Source organism: Macrosteles quadrilineatus, unplaced genomic scaffold, assembly GCF_028750875.1.
Source record: "Macrosteles quadrilineatus isolate MER2022 unplaced genomic scaffold, UCM_ALF_1.0 Scaffold_5__1_contigs__length_97177068, whole genome shotgun sequence".
Lineage (NCBI taxonomy): Eukaryota > Metazoa > Arthropoda > Insecta > Hemiptera > Cicadellidae > Macrosteles > Macrosteles quadrilineatus.
In genome coordinates, this window is record NW_026542598.1 from 15,608,432 (window position 1) to 15,630,258 (window position 21,827).

Below are 21,827 nucleotides of genomic sequence, written 5' to 3' on the forward strand. Positions count from 1 at the left end.
AGACGGGTTTTACCTAGTGTACCCTAAATCTTTATAAAATCTAACTTTCATAATTATTTGCAAATCTACACGAATTAGGCTTTCCAATGACCTATTAATTAATAAAATCGGTTTAGTAGAACTGTATATTTAATTGTACAAAGTTGAACAACAAAATCTTTAGTTCAGTATTTTCTCACCATTATAAATTTGGAGGTTGCTTAACATTTTTTCAAATAACTTTGAAATGGTGAGGAAATCGACTAAAGTGGAAGGTGATATTCTGAAAGAGAATAAAATTTCCTTCAAATTGATACTATATACTTCTTGGAAACACTCAAGAAAGGCAGCCAAAAGTCTCACTCAAATAAAAAGTGTGAAAAACGCCGTTTTCAATGTATTTCTTATGTAAAACAAGTTTTTTTTTTAATTTTTCACCATAAATCATAACAAAAACAAACTTTCATAATTATTTGCAAATCTACACGCATTAAGCTTTCCAACGACCCATTAATTAATAAAATCGGTCTAGCAGAACTCTAAATTTAGTTGTACAAAGATTTTTAAAACTGAATTATTTAAAGAATAGATTTTATTTTGTAAGTTGTTACGATTCCACCAACATGCAAAAAGAAAGGACTCTACCTCTCTTCAAAACGGAAGAAGAATTACGGAAACGAACAATAAACACACAAACTTTTACATTTATAATATTTGTAAGATAATAATCGAGTTAAGAAAGTAGAAAAAGATCAACTTCGCTCAAAACTGAAACCAAATTCAAATCAAAATTTCTTTGATGACTGACTAGTCTTCAAAGTATGACTAACTAGGCCGAGGGCTTGCTACCTATGTACACTACCATCAGCTCCAGGACGATGGCTAGCGACAGCGACGGTAGTCCACTATGGAGCGGTGGAGCTGAATGATCAGCTGTTGCGAGACTGGGGTGAAACACCCCTCGCACCATTGGACGCGCCCGCGAAGGCCGCACGATAGCAGGGCTTTCTGCTGTACTATAGTGGTAGCAAAACGCGAGTGCCGATAACATCCATAACATATAACATATAACATCCATCACCTGCACACGTTCTGTCGTACTCAGTCTCAGTCTCATTCTGTTATAATATCCTAGATTGATGTTTCACTCGTTTGTATTGTAGGTTCTATTATCTAGAAAATACACGTGCATTTAGGGGTTATTGTACATATAGGGTACATATAGGGGCTATTGACCCTACAAGCCACTAGTGAAAGTAATGTAATGTGTGATTTTTTTCTAGCGGTCACCGGATAAGTTTACATTAAATGTTGTTTACAAATACTGCAACCATTTTCGAACGCGGTTTTGTAAGAAAATCCAAAACCAAGTGGGACTAAAAATTGTGTGCCTCACATAAAGCGGCCTACACACTACATGTGCGTTGCACGCCGTGCCATTTTTTTTATTGGCACGCCGTGCTCGGCTCGGCACGTTATTGCCCACACACTTGATCTTCATAGCCTGAATAAATTGCATCGTCTTTTCGTACAAATTAAATGCAGAACACACTGACACGTGGCATGTTTTAAGGACATAATTAGTTGATAAAAATAGAAACTAGACAGCACTAAGCCGCCTATACTCAAGACCTTGCACCTCACTGCCGTACAGATATACACCGGCAGGGCACTTGGTTCCCAATACCGTGTTGGGAGATGTATGTTCTATAATATATATTATATGGAGATCTATGACTGCGTCTAGGGGTTGCTATTTGAGAAAAATGAGTCACCCCCTACCCTGTTAGAGGGGTTTCAAAATATTTTTGATGTAAAAAATTGCGAAACCTTTGTTAACAATTATTATCACAAACAAAATATGTCTATCTATTTCCGTTTTAAAAATACAGATTTGTTTCAATACTTAATTTACACACTGTATAATAAATCGATACCGTAGTTATACATATACAGGTCCAAGTGTGAGCCGTTACAAAATTTACAGGGGGTCTCCAGACTTGGAAAGCTGTAAGTTAAATTTAACTACTGAGAATTTCAATTGGCTACCATTTTTTACTGGATTGAGATAGAGACCTCTAGTTTGCATTGTTGATTTTCTTTTACCAGGAACTGCAAAATGAGGGGTCACTCGATGGGTCTTTCCATTTTAAATTTTTGAGCTTTCTACAAAATCCCCCATTTTGGGGATGTACACCAAGTGGCGGTTATGCCCAAAAAGTACTTCATAACATACCATAAAGGTGTGCCGAGTTTAGGTTTTCTAGTATGGGCCGTTAAAAAAATAACAGGGGGTCTCCACACTTTTTACTAACCCTGTACATTAAATCTTACTTGTACATCGACATTTATTTGTCCATTAACTTTCAAGGGAGGGTAAATAAAATTTGTGGTAAAATCAGCAAGCTTAAAACTTAAATAGAAGATATTAAGCTATAATATTTGAGTTTTCATAGGTGCTGTAAGCACAATTAATTGTCAGTGGTCAGTGTGAGTAGCCAGCGGTTGCAGTGGCAGAGTTGAGCGCAGCGATAAGCGAGCATTTGTTGTTGTGTTGTGTGCCTGGCCGAGGAGCGCGCCAAGCGGCAGTCGGTCGAACTGTAATGCGATTTTGCCGCTCAGGTAGACCGGACCCTTAACCGTCATATCAAGGCCTTCAGATCACTGACGACTGAGTGGTGATAACTTTGCAATATAAGTCGATAGTAGTCCACAAATAGATAATATGCCTACTTGTGTTGAATGCTCTTCCTAATTAATTTAAAACCATAATTTGTAAATGTTTTAACATGTTAAATAAACCCCCTTAACTAATTTACCCCTACGAAAGTTTGGTAAAGCCTTCGACTACTAATACAACGTCAATGGTAAAACTTGACGATGAGGTTCATGTACAATGTAGTATTGGCCAGTTTGCTATATCTGTTTGGCAACTGATTCCACATTCCAGTCCGTTGCACACCTCCGTAGCTCATCATGATTGCTATTGGTGTACAGTCTTGTCTGTACACTGTACTGCACTGTACTACTGTTTGTGTGGTACATGACAGTAATGACGTTGCATCCAGTTGCACCAATCTTCATGAATTTAATGTTATATATTTATACGTACCGGAAACACCAAGGTGACAATTTAGTTGGCAATTCTGCTGCTGTCAAAGTTATCCCTAATGTACAAGAAGCTGAGGTCAAAAGGTCAGAGAATGTCCTTCGAGCGGTATTCATCGTAGTCAGATATGCTAATCAATGCAGTTTGCCGTCTCATTTGCATTAGCGAAATACAAGCTGCAATGTCGAGTACAAGTTTGAATCCTGAATGATACATCTTTGGTTAGTCGATGGGATGGAAAACAGTAAAATGGATTCCTTAAATTGAATAAATTAAACATACAGAAATTATACAGCAAAGGTGTCCTGCAACGAAGTCTTAAAGTCTAAAAAACCTTGTACTTTCCTATATCAAAATTGTGAGGGAAAATCACTTAACCCATTGGATTGTCTTAAACAGCCAACCTGTTTTTCAATACATAATCGCCGAACGTTTTATCTGTAAAAAAAAAAAAACAAAAGTAAACTGGTTTTGCTGAAATGTGGTACGTAAATTGGAACGTAATCAAGAAGAAAATATTCAAACCGTGCGATATACTGAAATGAATATTGGTCTACTCCTTAATCTATTATATTATCTTCATCGTAGATTTTCCCTGCTATCCTTTCCCTGGCTGAAGAGGACGAAGTCCTAAAACAGCCTCAGTCCAGTAGGGTTTCAACTCTCTGGATTGGAAGAACAGAACAGATGATAATTTGTTATGTTATATTAAATTATTATACGAGATTTTGCCACTTCCACACTTTAATGTGGTATAGAGAAGGGATGGAGAAGGATCCACGTGTAGCAGGATCATCATCTTGGCGACGTTTCGCTGGCCACCTTGCACAGGTCGTCGTCAAGGCCGCGGTGGCGGGTGTGCCTGCACTCCCGCAGGTGAGGCTGAGTCACCGTGTTATCGCCCACCCAAGGTCATTGGTCTCAAGGTCGTCGGCTCGTCCTCCCACACAACCTACCAGTCGCTATCACGCTTTCACTTTTATCATGTACAACGGAGCTGATTGCGGAGTAGACGTGGTGTACGATTCCAGAGTAGGCGTAAAGGTGTTTCCGTCAGTTTACAAACCAGTTATATACTTTTAAAATTATCTCAACACGCTTTACAAAAAACTATGAAATCCACTATGATGTCATGTAATGGATGTTTTCGTGGTGCTAACAACTGGGATAGCATTACGCTCAACTGTTGATTGTGTTTGTAATGGAGTTTTAATTTGTAAAATTCATACAAATCTCTTTATCAGTGTAAAGAACTAGGAAACTCCAACGTTCTTTTCTTGTGTGATATAATTTGTCTGCTCGTCTTGCGTATGTATATTGAGGCTTAGCATAATTATGTGAAAACATGTTGACCCATGATATATTTTTCTTCAACACGCTTGTTCTTGATTTTCTAATAATTTTTGTTCATATAATTCCAGTAAAATTTACATCTTTACAATGTTGTAATAAGCCATTTTGTTTCAGGGGACATCACACAAAAAGGATACGAGAAGAAGAGGACGCGGCTGCTGGCTCCTTATGTCCCCAAACAAACCCAAGGTAAGCATGAGTAGCATCCCAGTCCGTGCAATAAGTGGGCATCACTACCCATAGCTTTATCATATTTAGCACTGTTTGCCATTTGGCGGTGTTTATGAAAGTGTGGTAAATGTTTCTAACTGATTCGTGTTAAAACTACTATAATGTAATAATGATTTCGTTTTACACTCGTAACCTAATAACCTTTTTTTAGATTTTGTGTGATTAATACTCTTAAAGCCTTTTAATATAATATTTTTAATTTACCGTTTTAGAGACACCGAATCATAAATTATTGTGCTTAACGAAATTTCATTGTATTTTGGATGAATGAGTTAGTTTGAATCAAACAGTTGACAACAGTGTGGTTTGGTTTGTAAACCTCTGTAGAGACCGGAGTGTGTCATGCAGCAAGTAATGTTCCCATGTGGTTCATGATCAATCCTGATTTTCCTTTTCTCTTTATTTTGTGCAAACAAGTTGCAATAACGTTTGGCTTCTCCATACTACACTTGCATATTATTCACCACTGCTGAATTCACCAAGCAAGCAAGTGTACATTTAGAATGAATTATTTACGTAGTTTTTTCTTATACCCAGTATTTTGTTACGAATTAAAATGTCCTCTTAATTCGTAATTTCGTTTGGAACCAAGAAGTATGCATTTTTAATTATGGTTATTATTTGATCTTGAACAAGGATTTTGACGAAGAACCCATTAGTGTTACCAGGAAATAGACTTGCCGTTGAGTATTTGATTAAGAGAATGCATTTTGCAGGAATGAAGGAAAGGCATGCCTAAAGCGAAAGATGTTTGCAATCTAAAATGAGTTATGATGAAGCTTTGAAAATAAAATAATCTGCATTTATTTGAATCTATTTTGAGAAATAAATATAATTAATGTTCTTTCCTTGTTGTGGAACAAAAATGCCAGTGCTTATTATTCTGTAGATTCAGTTCCCATTGATTGCTTTAATGTAAAGGCATAAGTAACGTATTTCCTACTAAATGTTTTTAAATGGTTACTTACGTACTTTAATCTTAAATAAAGTTCCACGAAAGCACTGACGAGATGTGTAAAAGGGTTGTAATATTATTTTAATTCCCTTATAATAGTATATAATCGATTTAGGATTTGTCTATACACACGTTTGCAGATTGAAAACTATTTTTAAGGATTACAATTTTAGTTCATGTATTACTAAAAACGTGTAAATACAGAGATGTAACTCAAACCTATATTGTTCTTGGAAAGAACAATATTCAAACCCAAGGAAAGAATTCGAAACTTATATAACATTACAAAGGCATGCCATCAAAAGAGGCTATTCATAAAAATATTCATTACTGCTTATTACAAATTTAATCCCTCCTGTGTTTTAAAATTGTCTATATTGAAACATGTTGCTGAAATTTTGCATATGAACACTTTTAAGTTACTATTGTTAGTAATGCAATGATAGTTATCTAAACGTCTTCAAAGGCCTCTAGACAACACACTACAACAAAACACACAGTACAATATAGTCTGAACACAGGGGATGTGGTTTGGTGATGATATGATGACGTGTGTATGATTGTGATGATTTGATGACGTGTGTAACATGTAGTATGATATATGTGATGTGGTATAGTCACTAATGGTTCTGTATGTCTGTTAACTACTATTTACCGCCCGTCTGGATCTGTCAGTATTGCTCCATTGAGTTATGTATTACTAACCATCCATTCATTTGTCTCAGGTCGTTGTTGGGTTTTGTTGGTTTCAGTTCGTCTTAATATTGATTTATCCATGGTTCTCAATCCTTTGGTTCGTTTATTAACATTTTGGTATATTTAAGTTGTATGATTTATGTTTCGTAGATCCAGGCTCATTGATTTAGTTTGTATTTATTTTTTATTCATGTACTGCTTGAGGTAAATGAATTAAATACTGAATGGAAATAACAGTTTGTTTGCTACAATGCTATAGGGATTTCGTATTCTTTGAACAACTGAACTGTCATGTTAAAATATTACAAATTTAATATATGATTAAAAAAGTAGTGATTTGTTTGAAGCATACTACTTTTTAGAGTAAACAGTGATCCCTGGCCAAAATTGATGCCCGGGTTTCGCAACTGGTACTAATTGCACACAAACAAAAATACACTATTTTTTGAAGGGTGTAATGTGTTTGAAATTCAGATATCGGGAGCAAGTAAATTTGAAACTATGGAAGGATCTTTCTGTCAGGGAATTCTGACAGGTATAAAACTTGGCTTGTTGATATTCTTAGCAAATCCAACCCCAAATCAAATTTTGTCACCCTGAAAATAAATTAATAATATTAAATTTTCTTACTACATAACGCTCTCTTTCGTCCGGAATACCGCGAAAAACGCAAGTGGTACATGCAATATCACAACCGGGTAAAGTCCTTAAATCGCTTGTGCAATTTAAGTTATCAACTGAAAATCTATGTTTCTGAACAATAGCTGACAGTACCTGATTTTTTATTGATTTTTGCTAAGCTAATAGCTAATCCATTTAACGGTGGTCTGTTAGTTTGATTTGCACGTTGTTATCGCCAGAACATCGTGATTGCGGGAAATGATGACGATGTCGACGTGATTACTTTTAAAGTTTCGATCGCGGCGTTGGCATTTTCTCCGATGCACCAGTCACAACATTTCTACGTCTCTTCTCAGTTTGGTACCTCTTCCCAAGAACTGGTGGTAACGATCATTTCGTTCAGACACATAACGATACCGGCAGATCGTGCAATGATCTCGTGTGGAGTGTAGTATTCCCAGACACAATATGATGCAAGGCCCCCGCGCCGTATGTGCGTTGTGCGGTGTGTTGTGTAGTAAACCATTATTTATGAGTCGTTATGTAGGCTCCTCCTCGTCTAAATATCCGCTCCTCGGCTCCCACTCCCACTTGGTTGATTGCTCTCGTCTGCTCTGCATATCTCCCTTCTCTCAACGAGAAGTAGAGAATGTAGAAGTGTATGTAAACATTTAAATTTAGGTTTACATATAAATTTAAATACACTGTCATAGCTCGCTTTAACATCCATAAGCAATATTGTCCATTACAATTAAAACTGCACAAGAATGCATTAATAACTAGCAGTACTTGGTCAGAGTTAAATCCCGCCATTTTAATTACTATTTGTTAATTTGATATGCCAAATTTTCAAAATTTTACTTGGGGGTCCAGAGTACCTAAAGAGTCTTCATCAGTGGTAGCCATATTGGGTTTTAGTCCCATAAGAGCAACGTTAAATTTGACAGAACCTACCATCATTTGAAGATGCATGACTGTGTTATTTAAAGATATTGTTTTGAAAATTTGTAATTAGGACTAGGGAATGAGGATATTATATTTCAAATATTCGTTTTTATCTTTTCTTAATAAACTATTTAATTAAAGGCTTAATTAATGAGCATTAACTTATTAAGTGGAGGAACAATTACAAAACTAAAATCCTCACTCCCTTGAGGACCACTAATCCTTAATTTTAGCACCTCAATCATTATTTTATCACAACAGTTTTTTTTAGAAATTCTTTTAGAAAGTTAACATTGCTCTTATGTGATTTAATTCCAATATAGTTACCACTGATGAAGACTCAGTTGAAGATCCATCTATCATATAACTGAGATAGATCTTGTTAAAAGGACACACATCTATGTATTTGACATCTCCCACGAAAAGCCACACAATGACAAACGAGAGTAAAGTTAGTATCTTATCTAATCTAATAATAGTATCTGTATCTAGTATCTTATCTATTATAAATTATTCAATTTTATCTTACGTCTACGCTGCTACGTTATCTTAGACGTCGCAAGTTACTAATGGCACAACTTTATTCCCAAACTTAATTTAACTTTTTGTTTCAAAGTTTTAGGAAAGCTCTAGTTAATTTAGTCGATTCCGCCGGTACACTACTTTGTCCTTTATTGGGCGGTTTTGGGGATTAACTTTTAAAATTTGTTGTGAAGGCTTATTATTTGTAATTAAGTTTCGAAATATTGTTCGTGAATTGGAATAGTTAAATGAGTAAACCTTAGGAGGAGCTAAACATAATTTTATGTTAATACTGCAATACTTTGATACTAATAAATAATAAACAAACTTCGAAACATCCCAATGAAAAATGTTTACGTAATTTGTAATAATAAGAGCTTTTAAAAGCCATTTTTGAACCTTTTTCTAAATCTTCCCAATTTGTATAGTCTCTAGAATTCAAATCGCGTTCTTTTGTTTCTATAAAGCTGATTTAGACGGAACGCAGGAATCCTGACACAGGAAACCTTGTCGTAATTTCATAAGCTGGAATGTTGTGAAAACTAAATTTTTCGTTTATCCAACCTCCTTTACCATGGGTATTGTAAAATTCTTATTCCTAGTATTACAATTTAAGATTATCGACATATATGACATGTGAACTTAAATATATTCAAATCGAAATCGAAGAAACTTTTAATTTCTGTTTTTGACTTTAACCTTGACCTGAAAACTTTGCGCAGAACTTCTTGCATTATTCAGGCTATGATTAACAAATACGGCATAACAACTGAACAGCTCGGGGCGTTGAGTCGGACTCAACAAATTACTGACGATAAATCTTCTCCAACCCCCCCCCCCCCGTGGTCACGAACTACCCCCACCCCCTTGAATTGCTAAACAGCTGATTCTCCCCGTCAGCATAACTGCCTTGACACAGTTACTAGGGCTATTGTTTATATCAGTCGAAATATATGATTTCGATTTAACAATTCGTGCATAAGAATGATAAACTATTTATTGAAAACTGATTATCAATTAATTTAATGTTGAATGTTAAATATATTTTTTAATACTATAGATCTCAAGTTCATTTCATTTAATTGCATTATTTAACAGTCCAAAAAATGTTGGATATTGACGACGATAACAAAAATATTTGGGGTGAAAAATTAACACTACCTACTGTATCTGGAATTCCGTTAAATTTAAGAGTCAATTTACTCTAAAGTTTGACATTTTAAGAACAATATATCTACATAGTGTGACAATAAACAATTATCATCCTATCTCGAGGTGAACCATCTATTTTGAAGAAGTCAAATTGTATCATAAATTGGTATCATTTTAAATATGTTTGGTAATAATTAGAAGAACAATTTTTGTAGAGTTGTCAAATGAAACTGCAACTTTTTATATATTAATTATTATAAACTGTACCTTTCAGTGTCATTAGATAATTAAAATACTACCAGGATTTTATAAAACAAATTTAGACAAATTTTTACTACGAAAGTGTTATGAGAAAATTCAGTACAATAAAACTTTTCAGTAAGATTGCAAAAGAAGGGAAAGAATTCGAAACAGTGAGATGTATTTCTTTATTCTGTAATTAGATATAAACTCACAACAATGGAAACGCTTGAGTCCATTACCGATGGCAGTAATAAATCGAATCCTTCCTAATTGCTGTAATTAAAGTTACTGTTGTTGGCGAATGATTAATCTCAATGTCCAGTACAACAGATCATGATGAATAACATTACTTTATTGTTTAAATCATTAGTACTATGGTGTAAAGTCAATGATATTATCCAGTACTAGTTGTCGACAGCTGTGGTATTCTCTCGCTTCACTAGATATCCTCTTCAATGTGTGTAGCTTTTGTGTAGAGAAGGGTCGAGTTAAATCTATTTTAAAACTCTATGGCGATGATTTATATGCCGTCTCTTTACGTAGAGATACATATTACTATTTACCACCAACAAATCAGTTATTATTATACGCGTATAGAGAATCGTGTAGGGTGTGCGAATGAGTGGAATGTGTTACAATCAGAGGGAAATATTCTAATTATTGTTAGTTAAACGTCTTATTTTGAATGACAGAATAAGTGCTGTAAATGATAATAATCTGTTCAGTTTGCCTCTATACTTGAATAGATACAACTTCAGTATCGGCGTGGTGTGGAGGGGTAGCGAGCAGTGGGGAGACTACTGTTGCGGTGTTGCCGCGTTGTCGCGGACGGCCTACGACTGCAGTGAGCGGGTACTGCCCAACTAACTTCAACACAGAATATGCGCGCCAGCGTACTTGTCAACAACGCAAACGCACGCAACGTTACTATTACGACTTACGAACCCAACTTACCAACCCTGCGAGTAAATCAAGATCAAGCTGGACAAATGTCTTTGTTGGCCACGACTGAAGAAACTGATAGCACAGAAAACGTACTACCAGTAGTACGTTTTCTGTGCTAATAGTAATAAATAATACCTCAAGTTTTAATAATCTTAAATACAAAGTTGTTTCTGAAATAAATGCACACATATTGCTCCAAAATAAAGCTTACCTAATATTGTGAAAAGTCTAGGACGTTTTCGTTAGTGGATGTGGATGGCAGTGGATTTATTCCATCGAAGTCATCATCGCTATCATCTGCTCCGTAATCAGCATACGTTTGGTTGACGTATATTTCCTGTGTCCCTTCGTCAGTTTGCACTCTGTATTCATCAGAAAAATCCTCAAGGTCACTATTTTCACTGTCACTGTCATCTCTATTAAGGTGTATTATTAGTTCTTCAACTGCTGTTTCAATGAGACCCTCTTGTGCCCACGCTTCTAAAATTATTTTTTTTGTATGTCTTACGATATCCGTCCATTCTACGCTTGTCACTTGTCCAATGCCTTCTTCAGTTAATCTTTTAATTTCAGTTAGGTTAAATGCTTTATTGTTTCGAGCAACGTGTCCCCTGACTTGCGCCCAAACCATTTCAATTGCATTGAAATGGCAATGGTAAGGTGGGAGCCTGACGATCTTGTGTCCTTGGGCCTTGGCCATCTCATCTATTAAATACTTGGGGGTCGTTGGTTTATACCTGTCACTTAGTTCTAATAATTCTGCTTTTCTTAAATGTTCCTCAAACTGTATGTTGTGCTCACTGAGCCATTCCTGAATTTCTGTTTTTTGTTGGCTTGTGTTGGAGCCTTATCCAAAATCTTGGAATGGTATGGGGCATTGTCCATAACAATAACCGATGGAGTTGAAAGGTTAGGCAGAAGTGATTCTGTGAACCATTTAAAAAATGTATCATGGTTCATTTCTTCGTGGTAGTCTGTGGTTTTCTTTGAAGAAAACAATAAACAACAGTTAGGAACAAACCCTTCAGATGTTCCAGCGTGCAGCAATATCAACCTACTACCTTTACCAATAGGAGCTGCTAACGTACCTTCAGTTGTCTCGTCAGTCCATCCTCGAGCGAGGGTGTGGCCGGTATTCACCCATGTTTCGTCTAACCACACTATCTTATCGAAATTCAAATCTTTCACCTCCCGCAGAAACCGGCAACGCCAAGCAACAATATCATTTCGTTCCAATAAAATTCTCCTCCGATTCAACTTTTTATACTCAAACCCCAAAGTAACTAAAACACTCTTGAGAGAAAAACTGCTGCCTCTAAATAAATTTGCGTCCCTTAATGAAATCAAGAGTTTTTTAATTGTAGGGTGCTCTTTTTTCCTAATATAATCGTATATATGCCGGCGAATAGCATCCTGTTGGAAACCATCTATGGCAGTGACGGTTTTCTGTTTCTTTCTCCTTTTTCCAGGTGTCTGTAAGGTCGTAGTGGCATTACCAACCTCATTAATAAGTTTTTCCTTCTCCTTGCATATTGCAACGACTGTATTTTTATTTAGACCTAACGCTGCTGCGGATCTGTCTACTACCCTCTCTAATGGTATTAAAATAGCCCTGTTATCCTTTTCTCGCTGAAAAAAATTCCGTACATTAACCACAAGTTCCCGTGACTGGCTGCGTAAAGCAGATCCCTGGCCAACTTTGGTGTAAGGTGATGGTCTCACTGGCCGAACGCGAGGACGCCCTCGTTTATTAACACTAGCGCCTCCTCTTCTTTCCATCAGAATTAATATGATAACACAACGTAATATGAAACAACAGATTTAACACGATATTACACCATGTAATTCCCAAAACCACTCACGACAACAACACTGGACGCAGACAACGCAACGGCACTACTGAGAGTTCCTGCCCTCTGGCCCTCGGCATATACTGTATATATCTGTAAACATCTGTTGTAAACATCATTACTCGTATCATCTTTGTTATGATGAGTGGGTGGTCGCGTCATTTGATTCGGTGCAGTCTCGTGTCTTCACCTACAGAGTTCTGTTTTGATTTGTCCATTGCTTACCTATGTAAAAACTATAGCTGAGTTGAGCAAACAGGCAAAGGACATATTTTCCTTTTTAAAAGAAAAAGTTACGCATGAACTCAAAATTTCGCGAAATAATATGTATAAAGCACTATAATTCTTAGTATATTTGGAATTGAGAAATAATTGAAAAAAATCATAAAAAAGATTAATTGGTTTCACTTTAAAATGTATTACACACGGTTTTTGTTTTTTAGACATAAACCTCAATTTTGTAATTTTATCTTTTTTGCGCAGTAATATCACTATGCCTTAAATCTTTAAACATGTATAAATATTACTATCACAATATTACTATATTGAAAACAAGCTGGGAGTAGTTTTGATAGGTTATCTCTACATAATCATTATTTTATTTTCTAGCTATGTTTGATGAGGCAACATGATGAAGAATATAGTTCAGCACACGAGCAAAAAGTGGCTTTTGAGGCTCTAGTGATAGAATATACTATTCCAACATCAAAATGTTTGTTTTGGAGCTTAGGAGACTGAACTCTCGCGGACAGTATACTGTTTTACTCGAAGTAGTCACTGTCATCTATCATAACAACACTGGAGGAACTGCACATGTGCGTGCGTGCGAGGAGTTGCTGAGCGATATGGCAACAGCGCCTGTTGCTATGGAAACCGCGTCAGGCTCTCCTCGCTCTTATTGGTCTGGTAGACAACCTGGCAGTTCTCCCTCTTACTTGAACGTCAGATAGCCCCACCACACCGATACGGAAGTTGTATCTATTCAACTATAGAGATGGCAAGTCAAATCCAACAGGCGTGTAGAGTCCAGCCTACACCATCGATGTATAATACTCTACATCGGGAGTTATTATACATCGATGGCCTACTCCCACCATAGTACATGTCAACATTGAAGTGTAACATTATTATCTAGGTCGATGATGTTGTAAACATTCGTGGTCGGGCCGTGCAGGCGTGCAAACAAACCCACGCGGGAATCAAAATAGTGATTCTTTGTAGCGTAACCGATTCACCAGACGCCGGTCATAACTTTGCCGTTATTGTAAACTCCGAGCCACTGACCTGCTTCTTATTTCGATACTGTTTATAGTTCAGCACAATGCTTGTAAATGTTAAACATAGTGGGTTTTTGAAACAGATGGTTTATTCTAAATGTTAACCGGTAGTTCAATTCTATAAACTGCTTTCATCATTGTTTAAACTGATATAATCTAGTGATAAAAAATAATTATTGTAATAGTAAAACTAAGCTGGATTCAATGATAAAACATCTACACATACAAAGTAATTTGAGTAATATTATTACGCTTTATTGTTGCACAACATAGTTGAAGCTCGTTACTAGCTCCTCTGTGCTAAACAAGCAATTTGTTCATATAATATCTCTTGTCAAAAGCTTTGCTGTTTTGGTTAAGGGTATACGCTTGGATATGGTTTGTATATTTTTAATGTAGCTTATAACGATGGTAGTGGAATATTAACAGCAAGATATTGTGGTATCTACCAATGATATAATATAGTGCCTTTGGCTATTATAGTACTAACTATGTATACATTCAGTTTTTTATAACAATCACTTAACTTCGTTAACCAAGACAAACGTTGAGGTTTTGAATTAAAAGTGTACTTTTGTAATTTATAACGTAAATAAAAAACTATTTCTCAACAAGAGCAGTGGCAAACATGAGTTTGGTGACGCCATTGGATCTAAACGAACAGCTGCACCAATAAGACCTTGTACTTTACGTCACTGCTCTCTTCTTCACTTAACTGTCAGAAAATGCAAACCATTTTCAATCCTAAGTATTATGTTACGGAAAATGTTTTAACATGTTGACTCAATCTAAATGGGCGTTACTAGTTTTGTTTGTGTATGTACTAGTATTTATGTTTTCTTGGTGGTTTTCATTCTGAAAATAAATCTATTACTGTGATCAAATGGCAATACATTTTGTACTTAATGAATGAAGAATCAGTCTATGTAAATGTTGGTTTGTCTTTTAACGTTAATTGTTGGACTATTGTAGTTACTGTATTGTAAAAGTTCCCCATCTTTCACCATGACGTTTGTACGTTGGTTCCCCTTGTGTGTACACTGGTATGGTGGTATGTATGGTAAGGTGTGTATGGTACGGTGTCGGGTGTGCTGAGAGACTAACCCCGGTGTGTATGGTGTGTTGTAGCGCCGACGTCGGGACGCCAGCAGCCTCGCACGCGTCGTACGCAACGCCGCGTCACACACAATGAGAAACGCTATCACTCAGGTACACTGCATGTCACCCTCACCCCACACTCTATGTTGTAACTTAGTGATAGTGTATAGCTTAGACAACGATCTCAGGAACAGTGGGTTAAACCAAGAGTCGTCTTCAAGGTTAAATTGTTGTAAACGTATTCGGAATTGCCATGATGGTAAAGTTTGAATCACGTATGTAAATTAATGGAAGATGTTTTCGAGAGACTTCCAATGAATCGTGTGGACCTTAGGAACCTATTTACTGACAAAATTGAGTTTCAGATACCATAGTAGCCATTTCATTTACATGAACTAGTTGCAAACTTGTCAATAGGTTTATGAGCTGGTTACAGAATGGATTCTTTAATTTTCCAAGTGTGCACACACTTCAAACAAAGCCAGTGAAGGTACTTGACTAACTATAAATTAATTGGAATACAAGTATTTTGTGTATAAATGGAATTCTACCGTGGTAGTAATGTATAAAAATCTGTCTTACGAATAATCGTATTGGATTTATGAACTTTAGTTTCATTGCAGATTACTTACTACTAAATTGCATATCTGTTTGAAAAAACACTCCGTTTTGCAAATGGATTGTTACTTCTTCCGGACTACGTTCAATTCTCAATGTTTAGTTTAAAATAAAAAATAATATCAGTTCACTTTGCAAATTTAAAACTATCACACTCGGTCTAAAAATATAATGCCAGGGTATTTTTGGGTAAGCAGGTAAGAATCGATATGTAAATTAACTGATTCATTATAGTATGCAGCATGTTAATTTATCTTGTTGCATGTTTGGTGAATTGTAAGCTTGTGGATGTAAATAATGCTTTGCTTTAATCATTTACAATGCCGCATGGTCGCTTATAGTCACCTGTTAGTGCTATTTTAAAAGTATACTTGAAAAAATTATGATATTAATTGCTGTTCTATTAATCGAATAGAACATCAATTAATATAATACATTTTCTGCTTTACATTATTATTGTATTTAACTATCTTCTACGTACGGCAAACAACTATTTAAACTTGTAATGTTAGACATTAGGAATTATAAACTATCCTCACTATGAATATAACTGATACAAGCCATCAATTTGTTATCGATAGGTTAAAATCTATGAGATTCTAAAATGCGAAAAATAATACCTAGGTGGTCGTCATTGCGTTACTCAAGTTCAGTTACCGTATATTTTTGAAGTGGATAACAGTGTATATTAGATAATTGTGTTTAGCTAAAAATATATAAATAAAAACATAAACAGCGGACACAACTTTACAATCAGTTGGTGCTTATCCCATGAAAACTAAGTAAATAAAATTGATTTCTGTTGTAAAGCAAATCTTGCATACTGGAGGTAAAATTTGTATACATGCAACACTAAAACAGCATATCTATGCGATGTTAAAATAGTATCAAATAATTGAAATCAGGTAAATTCAAGCTGAATAGGAACACAATCTCCTGTCCGTGTTTTCACCGACCTCACTCAGCAATGAGATTTGATTCGTGGAAAACAACTGATTTGATTCATAGTTAGAGTTGTTTGTTCCGAGATTGGGAAAGTATTTTGTTTGGAATTCAATGTTTTCAGTTTATTTCACAGTATTTATTCTAGGGGAATGGTTTAATGTTGTAATGCGAATATTTTGCTATCCAATATAACTCATAAAAGAAATTTTGTTGTTATCCTCCTCAGTTCCCACGTAACCTATAGGTTACAATATTTAGCGAAATCTGTACAATGTTCTGTTAGAGTTAGATGACTGCAAGTAGTTCCCGCTGTCTCCGCTAGGTTGCAGCACATACTGGGAATTTTTATATTTCATTATTTCATCATCTTCAGTTCATTTTACAGAATGAAAGATGGCGGATCGCGAGTTTCAGGCTTATCCCAGTTCTACTCAAAGTAAGTAAATTATTATTATTGTTTTTAGTATGTGTAAATCTTTCAACAAAAATTACAATAATCTTAAACATATGGTTGTGAAATAGGAACTGTCAAACAAAGAATAAATATTTATTTAGTCAGCAGTAATGGCCCTGAAAGTTTGTTGTAACCGATTGGTTACGTTGGAACTCTATGTTTCGGGCATCTTTACATGTAATATTATTATTATGGATTTTTGTCATGTGTTATGTCTGATTTTTGTGTGTGTGAGTGTGTGTGTGTGTTTGTTTATGTGTATGCTTTTATCCTATTAGTAATATATTTTTATTTTACAGGGGTTTTAGAGGAGTTTTGCGACAACTACGACTTTAGCGAGCTAACAGACGTCGAAGACCTATCAGACGACGATGATGGAAGATCAATTGAAGTTTCTGCACCTCCGAGAATCGATATCTTACTTGGAATTGAAGAGGACCAAGACCTTCTTGAAGAAGCTGTTGACGAACCTGATGAAGTCATCGTGGAACAACCTCATGTTGACGAAGCTGATGGTTTGACACCAACCGAGGTAACACCAACCAATGAAGGTAACACACCTCTGTGTTTTCAACCGACTCAATCTGTAGGGCCAGTCCCTGGGCCTTCTGGTGAAAATTTGAATAAATCTAAAAGATGCCCAGCACCATCTAGAGTTTCCAGTCGGAAACGGGCTAAGGTAGGCCTACCCACTAAGACAAAAAAACCAAGAGCAGAGCGTCGTAAGTCAATTCGACCAAACCCACGTGAACAAACGTTGAGGGCAATGGAACCGTTGCCAACTAATGGTAAATGGGAGGTAAGCAACAACTTTTACCCTTTGCCACCTGCACCTTATTTTGGAGGCCATAATCCTGAATATAACATGTCGTCGCCATTAGATCTTTTTCAAAAGTACATACCTGATGATATACTATGTCAAATTGCTACAGCAACTAATGAAAATATAATTTCTTCCACTGGTAAAGAAATACAAATCACAACTACAGACATGAAGAAGTTCTTTGGTATCACAATAATGATGTCGTACTTGAAATATCCCAGGATAAAGATGTACTGGGCCTCTCGAACAAGGATTCCGCAAATTAGTGATGCCATGCCGAGAAATAAGTACTTTCTTATAAGAAATCACATAAGGTGTCGTGATTACACTAACGTAAGCGATGAAGAAAAGGCAAGAAACAAGTATTGGAAAGTGTCTCCAGTAATTGACAGTGTCAGAGCTAGCTGTTTGTTGAACCCTCGACCCAACGAGGTATCGATGGATGAGCAAATGGTGCCTTTCTGGGGTCACACACAAATGAGGCAGCACATAAAAGGAAAACCTAACCCCTGGGGCCTAAAAAACTTGGTTGTATGTGCTCCAGACGGGCTGCCACTGGATTTTTTCCTATACGAGGGCAAAGGAGATAGTATTTTGCACGAAACTGAACTGAACTATCCTGGTTTAGATATAGGGGGTAAAATTATTGTAAGGCTGTCAAAGAATCTTCCGCAAGGTACTTCAATTTTTATGGACAGGTATTTTACCTCTATACAACTACTTGATGAACTTCACATCAGGGGTTTTCAAGGTACTGGCACACTTATAAATGACAGAATGCCAGAAAACAGAGAAATGTACTCTGACGCTGAGGTGAGGGGAGGTGGTCGAGGCTATATGTGCCAAATAGTTCGAGATGATGGACAAATAGCCATCGTCAAATGGTTCGACAACAAACCGGTGCTATTGACATCGAGCATACATGGCTGCGAGCCAAAAGATGTTTGTCGACGGTGGTGCAAGAAGGAAAAAAGGTATGTACAAGTCGAAAGACCTTACATAATAAAGAAATACAATGAATGCATGGGTGGCGTCGACCTTCTAGATAGGATGATATCCTATTATAGAATTGCTGCTAGGACGAAAAAATGGACCACTAGGCTAATTAGCCATCTGATTGATTTCTCTCTGGCAGCTGGGTGGATTGAGAGAAGAAGAGCCGATCAACAAGCTGGAACTCCTCGAAGAGACAGGTTTGATTTTTTCGACTTTCGTTTTGATGTGGCTCAACACCTGCTGGCGTCAGAAACTGAAGAACCAGTGGACGATGAGGAGATTGAGGATGATCCACAGCCTCTAACCTCTTCCTCGGGAAGGAAAACTCCTTTGCCAACAGATGCTGTCCGGAAGAGCAAGGTTCAGCATCTACCGGAAATTCCTCCAGATGTGAAGCCTTCTAGATGTCGGTTCCCAGGATGTGACAGTCCTAAATGTCGCATTAAATGCAGCACCTGCAATGTTTTCTTATGTCTAAATTCTAATAGGAACTGTTTTAAACTGTTTCATGAGTTATAATGACCAGGTTCCTAAGTTAAAGATTTACGTGTGTAAAAAAATGAGTTTGGTCGAGTTCCGATGTAACCAATAGGTTACATGCTGTTTTGTACATTTCTAATAAAAAAAAAAATTCCAAAAAAATTTTTTCTTGTTTACTTTATTTATTTCCTTTAAATATACACAAAAATTACAAAAATAAAATTCTCAGTTTTCCTATGGGTCTGAGGAGGATATATCAGTTTTGTGAAATTTAGTTCATAGTCAGTAAAAACCTGTTAGAAAAACGTACACTGAATATTAAGCTTGGGACTTTCCTCTTAATGGCGTTAAGAGCTTAAATTAAATTACTTTTCTTAGTAATGGAGAAGCAAAACATAATTTTTTAGAAATTCTGAGAAAAGATCGCGAATCTTTGGATTTACATTAAGTTTACCGGCCGACTATGATAACTATGATATATATATATATGTCGTTGAATAATTGTAGTTTCATACTAAAAGTGTATAGCTTCAGCAACATATGCTTCCTGTAGCTGAAAGCTGAATCATACGTTAGTGCTGAATCCATTTTTTTACGATGACGTAACACAATGATTTATAGTATTAAAAATAGCTGAAGATTCTCAATTAGCTTGTATTGTTGATTAAAATGCTACAAAATGGTTACCAAATCTCATAAGATTTGACATGTTTTCATTCCATGGTATTATCATTGACTTTATATATAAAGTCAATGGTCTTAGCCACCAGCCAAGTGTCGTAGTGTACAGATATAGCTTCTTTCTCACTGTCTGCTCTTTAATTACCCCGGGCAAACACTTAACTCACACACACCCCGATAACTTTTCAAGTTCAAAATTACTTTAAATAACCATTGTCTCAATCATTTTTAGCGGCCATTTTGTTATTAATGGTCCGATTTCTTTTTCTTTATGTTATTTGTTATGTTTTGTCAAGACCTGTAAAATGATACCAAACTCGACTATACTTGCTATTTGAAAATTTTGAACTACAACCTACCCCAGCTACCCCTAAGGGCAAAATTTTCAAAACTGACCATAATTATTGTAGCCCTTCATATTCAAACAAGTTGACGCAAACCGATTTCAAATATCTCAAATAGTAACAAAGTTAAAGAGGGTGCAAGTTAATTTTTTTGCCACCCTCATGGTTATTTAGATGGTTATTTCGATTTGAAACGTTTTAGGGCGCCATTTTGTTATTAGTAAGCCGATTTTGGTTTTCTTTATGTCAATGTTTATGTTTCGTCAAGACCTGTAAAATGATACCAAACTCGACTATACTTGTCGTTTGAAAATTTTGAGCTACCCCCTACCCCCGCTACCCCTTAGGGCAATTTTTTTTAAATTGACAATAATTATTGTAGCCCCTCATATCTAAGAAGGTTGCCGCAAACCGATTTCAAATATCTCAAATGGTTGAAAAGTTAAGTGGGGGTGCATGTTACTTTTTAGCCACCCTGTATAATGATTATATATCATCATCTCTTTATTCGGAAACTAATAGTAGCTCAGTTTTATGTTAAACTAAAACCAAATGTATAGTTTGCGGGCATACACCTGAATATTTTCTATATCTTAAAGAACATATTTCAGAAAGTTTTTCGCACGACAATGTTTCCTCTTCAAGAAGGCTTACAAACGGCGGCTGTCTTCCTGGATGGATTCTCTCCTCGCAACGCCCGCCGTCTTTGACGAATGTTTCCTAGTTTACTTCTGTGAGAAATCTGAAAAAGCAAAGAGTAGGAAAAATAATACTGGGATAGATTGTAATAATTTTTTTTTGATAATGATAAGCATTGTTTATTTTATATAAAATGTCCGAGATTACTTCAAAGCAAAATTTTTGGGTTTTATAATGCTTTTCCAAACTTAAGCTTATTTATATAAAACCCTTTTCCGACGTTCGAATTTGGTCTCATTCACTAAATAGTTAATGTTTAGTTTGAGCTATATAAAAAAACGATTGTCTATGAAGATTTTGTAATGAGCACCATTGATTATTAGTATTTTAAAAGTAAATGCCTGCACGGATATAATGAGCATTAGGGTGGGGTCAAATCCTTTCAATGCCCACATTGAAAAACTATGCGACGTAGCTTAGATGTTGTAAATATAATTAGAGACACTTGGGAAAGTGTTAAAAGCGTGGGGATATATTTTCAATCCGATTGTCGACCAAGTAGTGACTAACCCTTCTCGTCAGTTTTGGGGCCGCGTTATTAAAAGATGAGAACTCCAGAACGCCACAATCCGTCCGTCAGACCATTATAATCTTACACCTCATTTGCCCAATCTCATTCCAGCTTAGATGGAAATCTCCCTCGTTCTTGATTTAAGTCTGTCGCAGGACAAATGATTTCAGTTCTCAAGATTTATTTTCCATGTGACACTCGAACTATTTTACTAATGGTGCGTGAAAGTACACGGCACTTGTTTTGACGATTTTCCTCTTGACTGAAAGAATTTAATTTAAGGAAAGATTATATTCTTAA

General features: G+C 36.1%; 1 protein-coding gene across 6 annotated transcripts in view; it reads left to right on the plus strand.

Moving 5' to 3' along the window:
• Positions 1 to 21,827, plus strand: part of LOC128993899 (disco-interacting protein 2-like) — a 131,346-nt gene that overhangs the window by 48,520 nt on the left and 60,999 nt on the right. For 4 of the 6 annotated variants that reach the window (XM_054417983.1, XM_054417984.1, XM_054417985.1 and 1 more), the window contains exon 2: positions 4,556 to 4,630. In XM_054417983.1, the coding sequence (XP_054273958.1) occupies positions 4,556 to 4,630 (75 nt within the window). Of the gene's footprint in view, positions 1 to 4,555; positions 4,631 to 15,006; positions 15,088 to 21,827 lie in introns of all 6 variants that reach the window. The other 2 variants (XM_054417986.1, XM_054417988.1) reach the window with 1 other exon arrangement.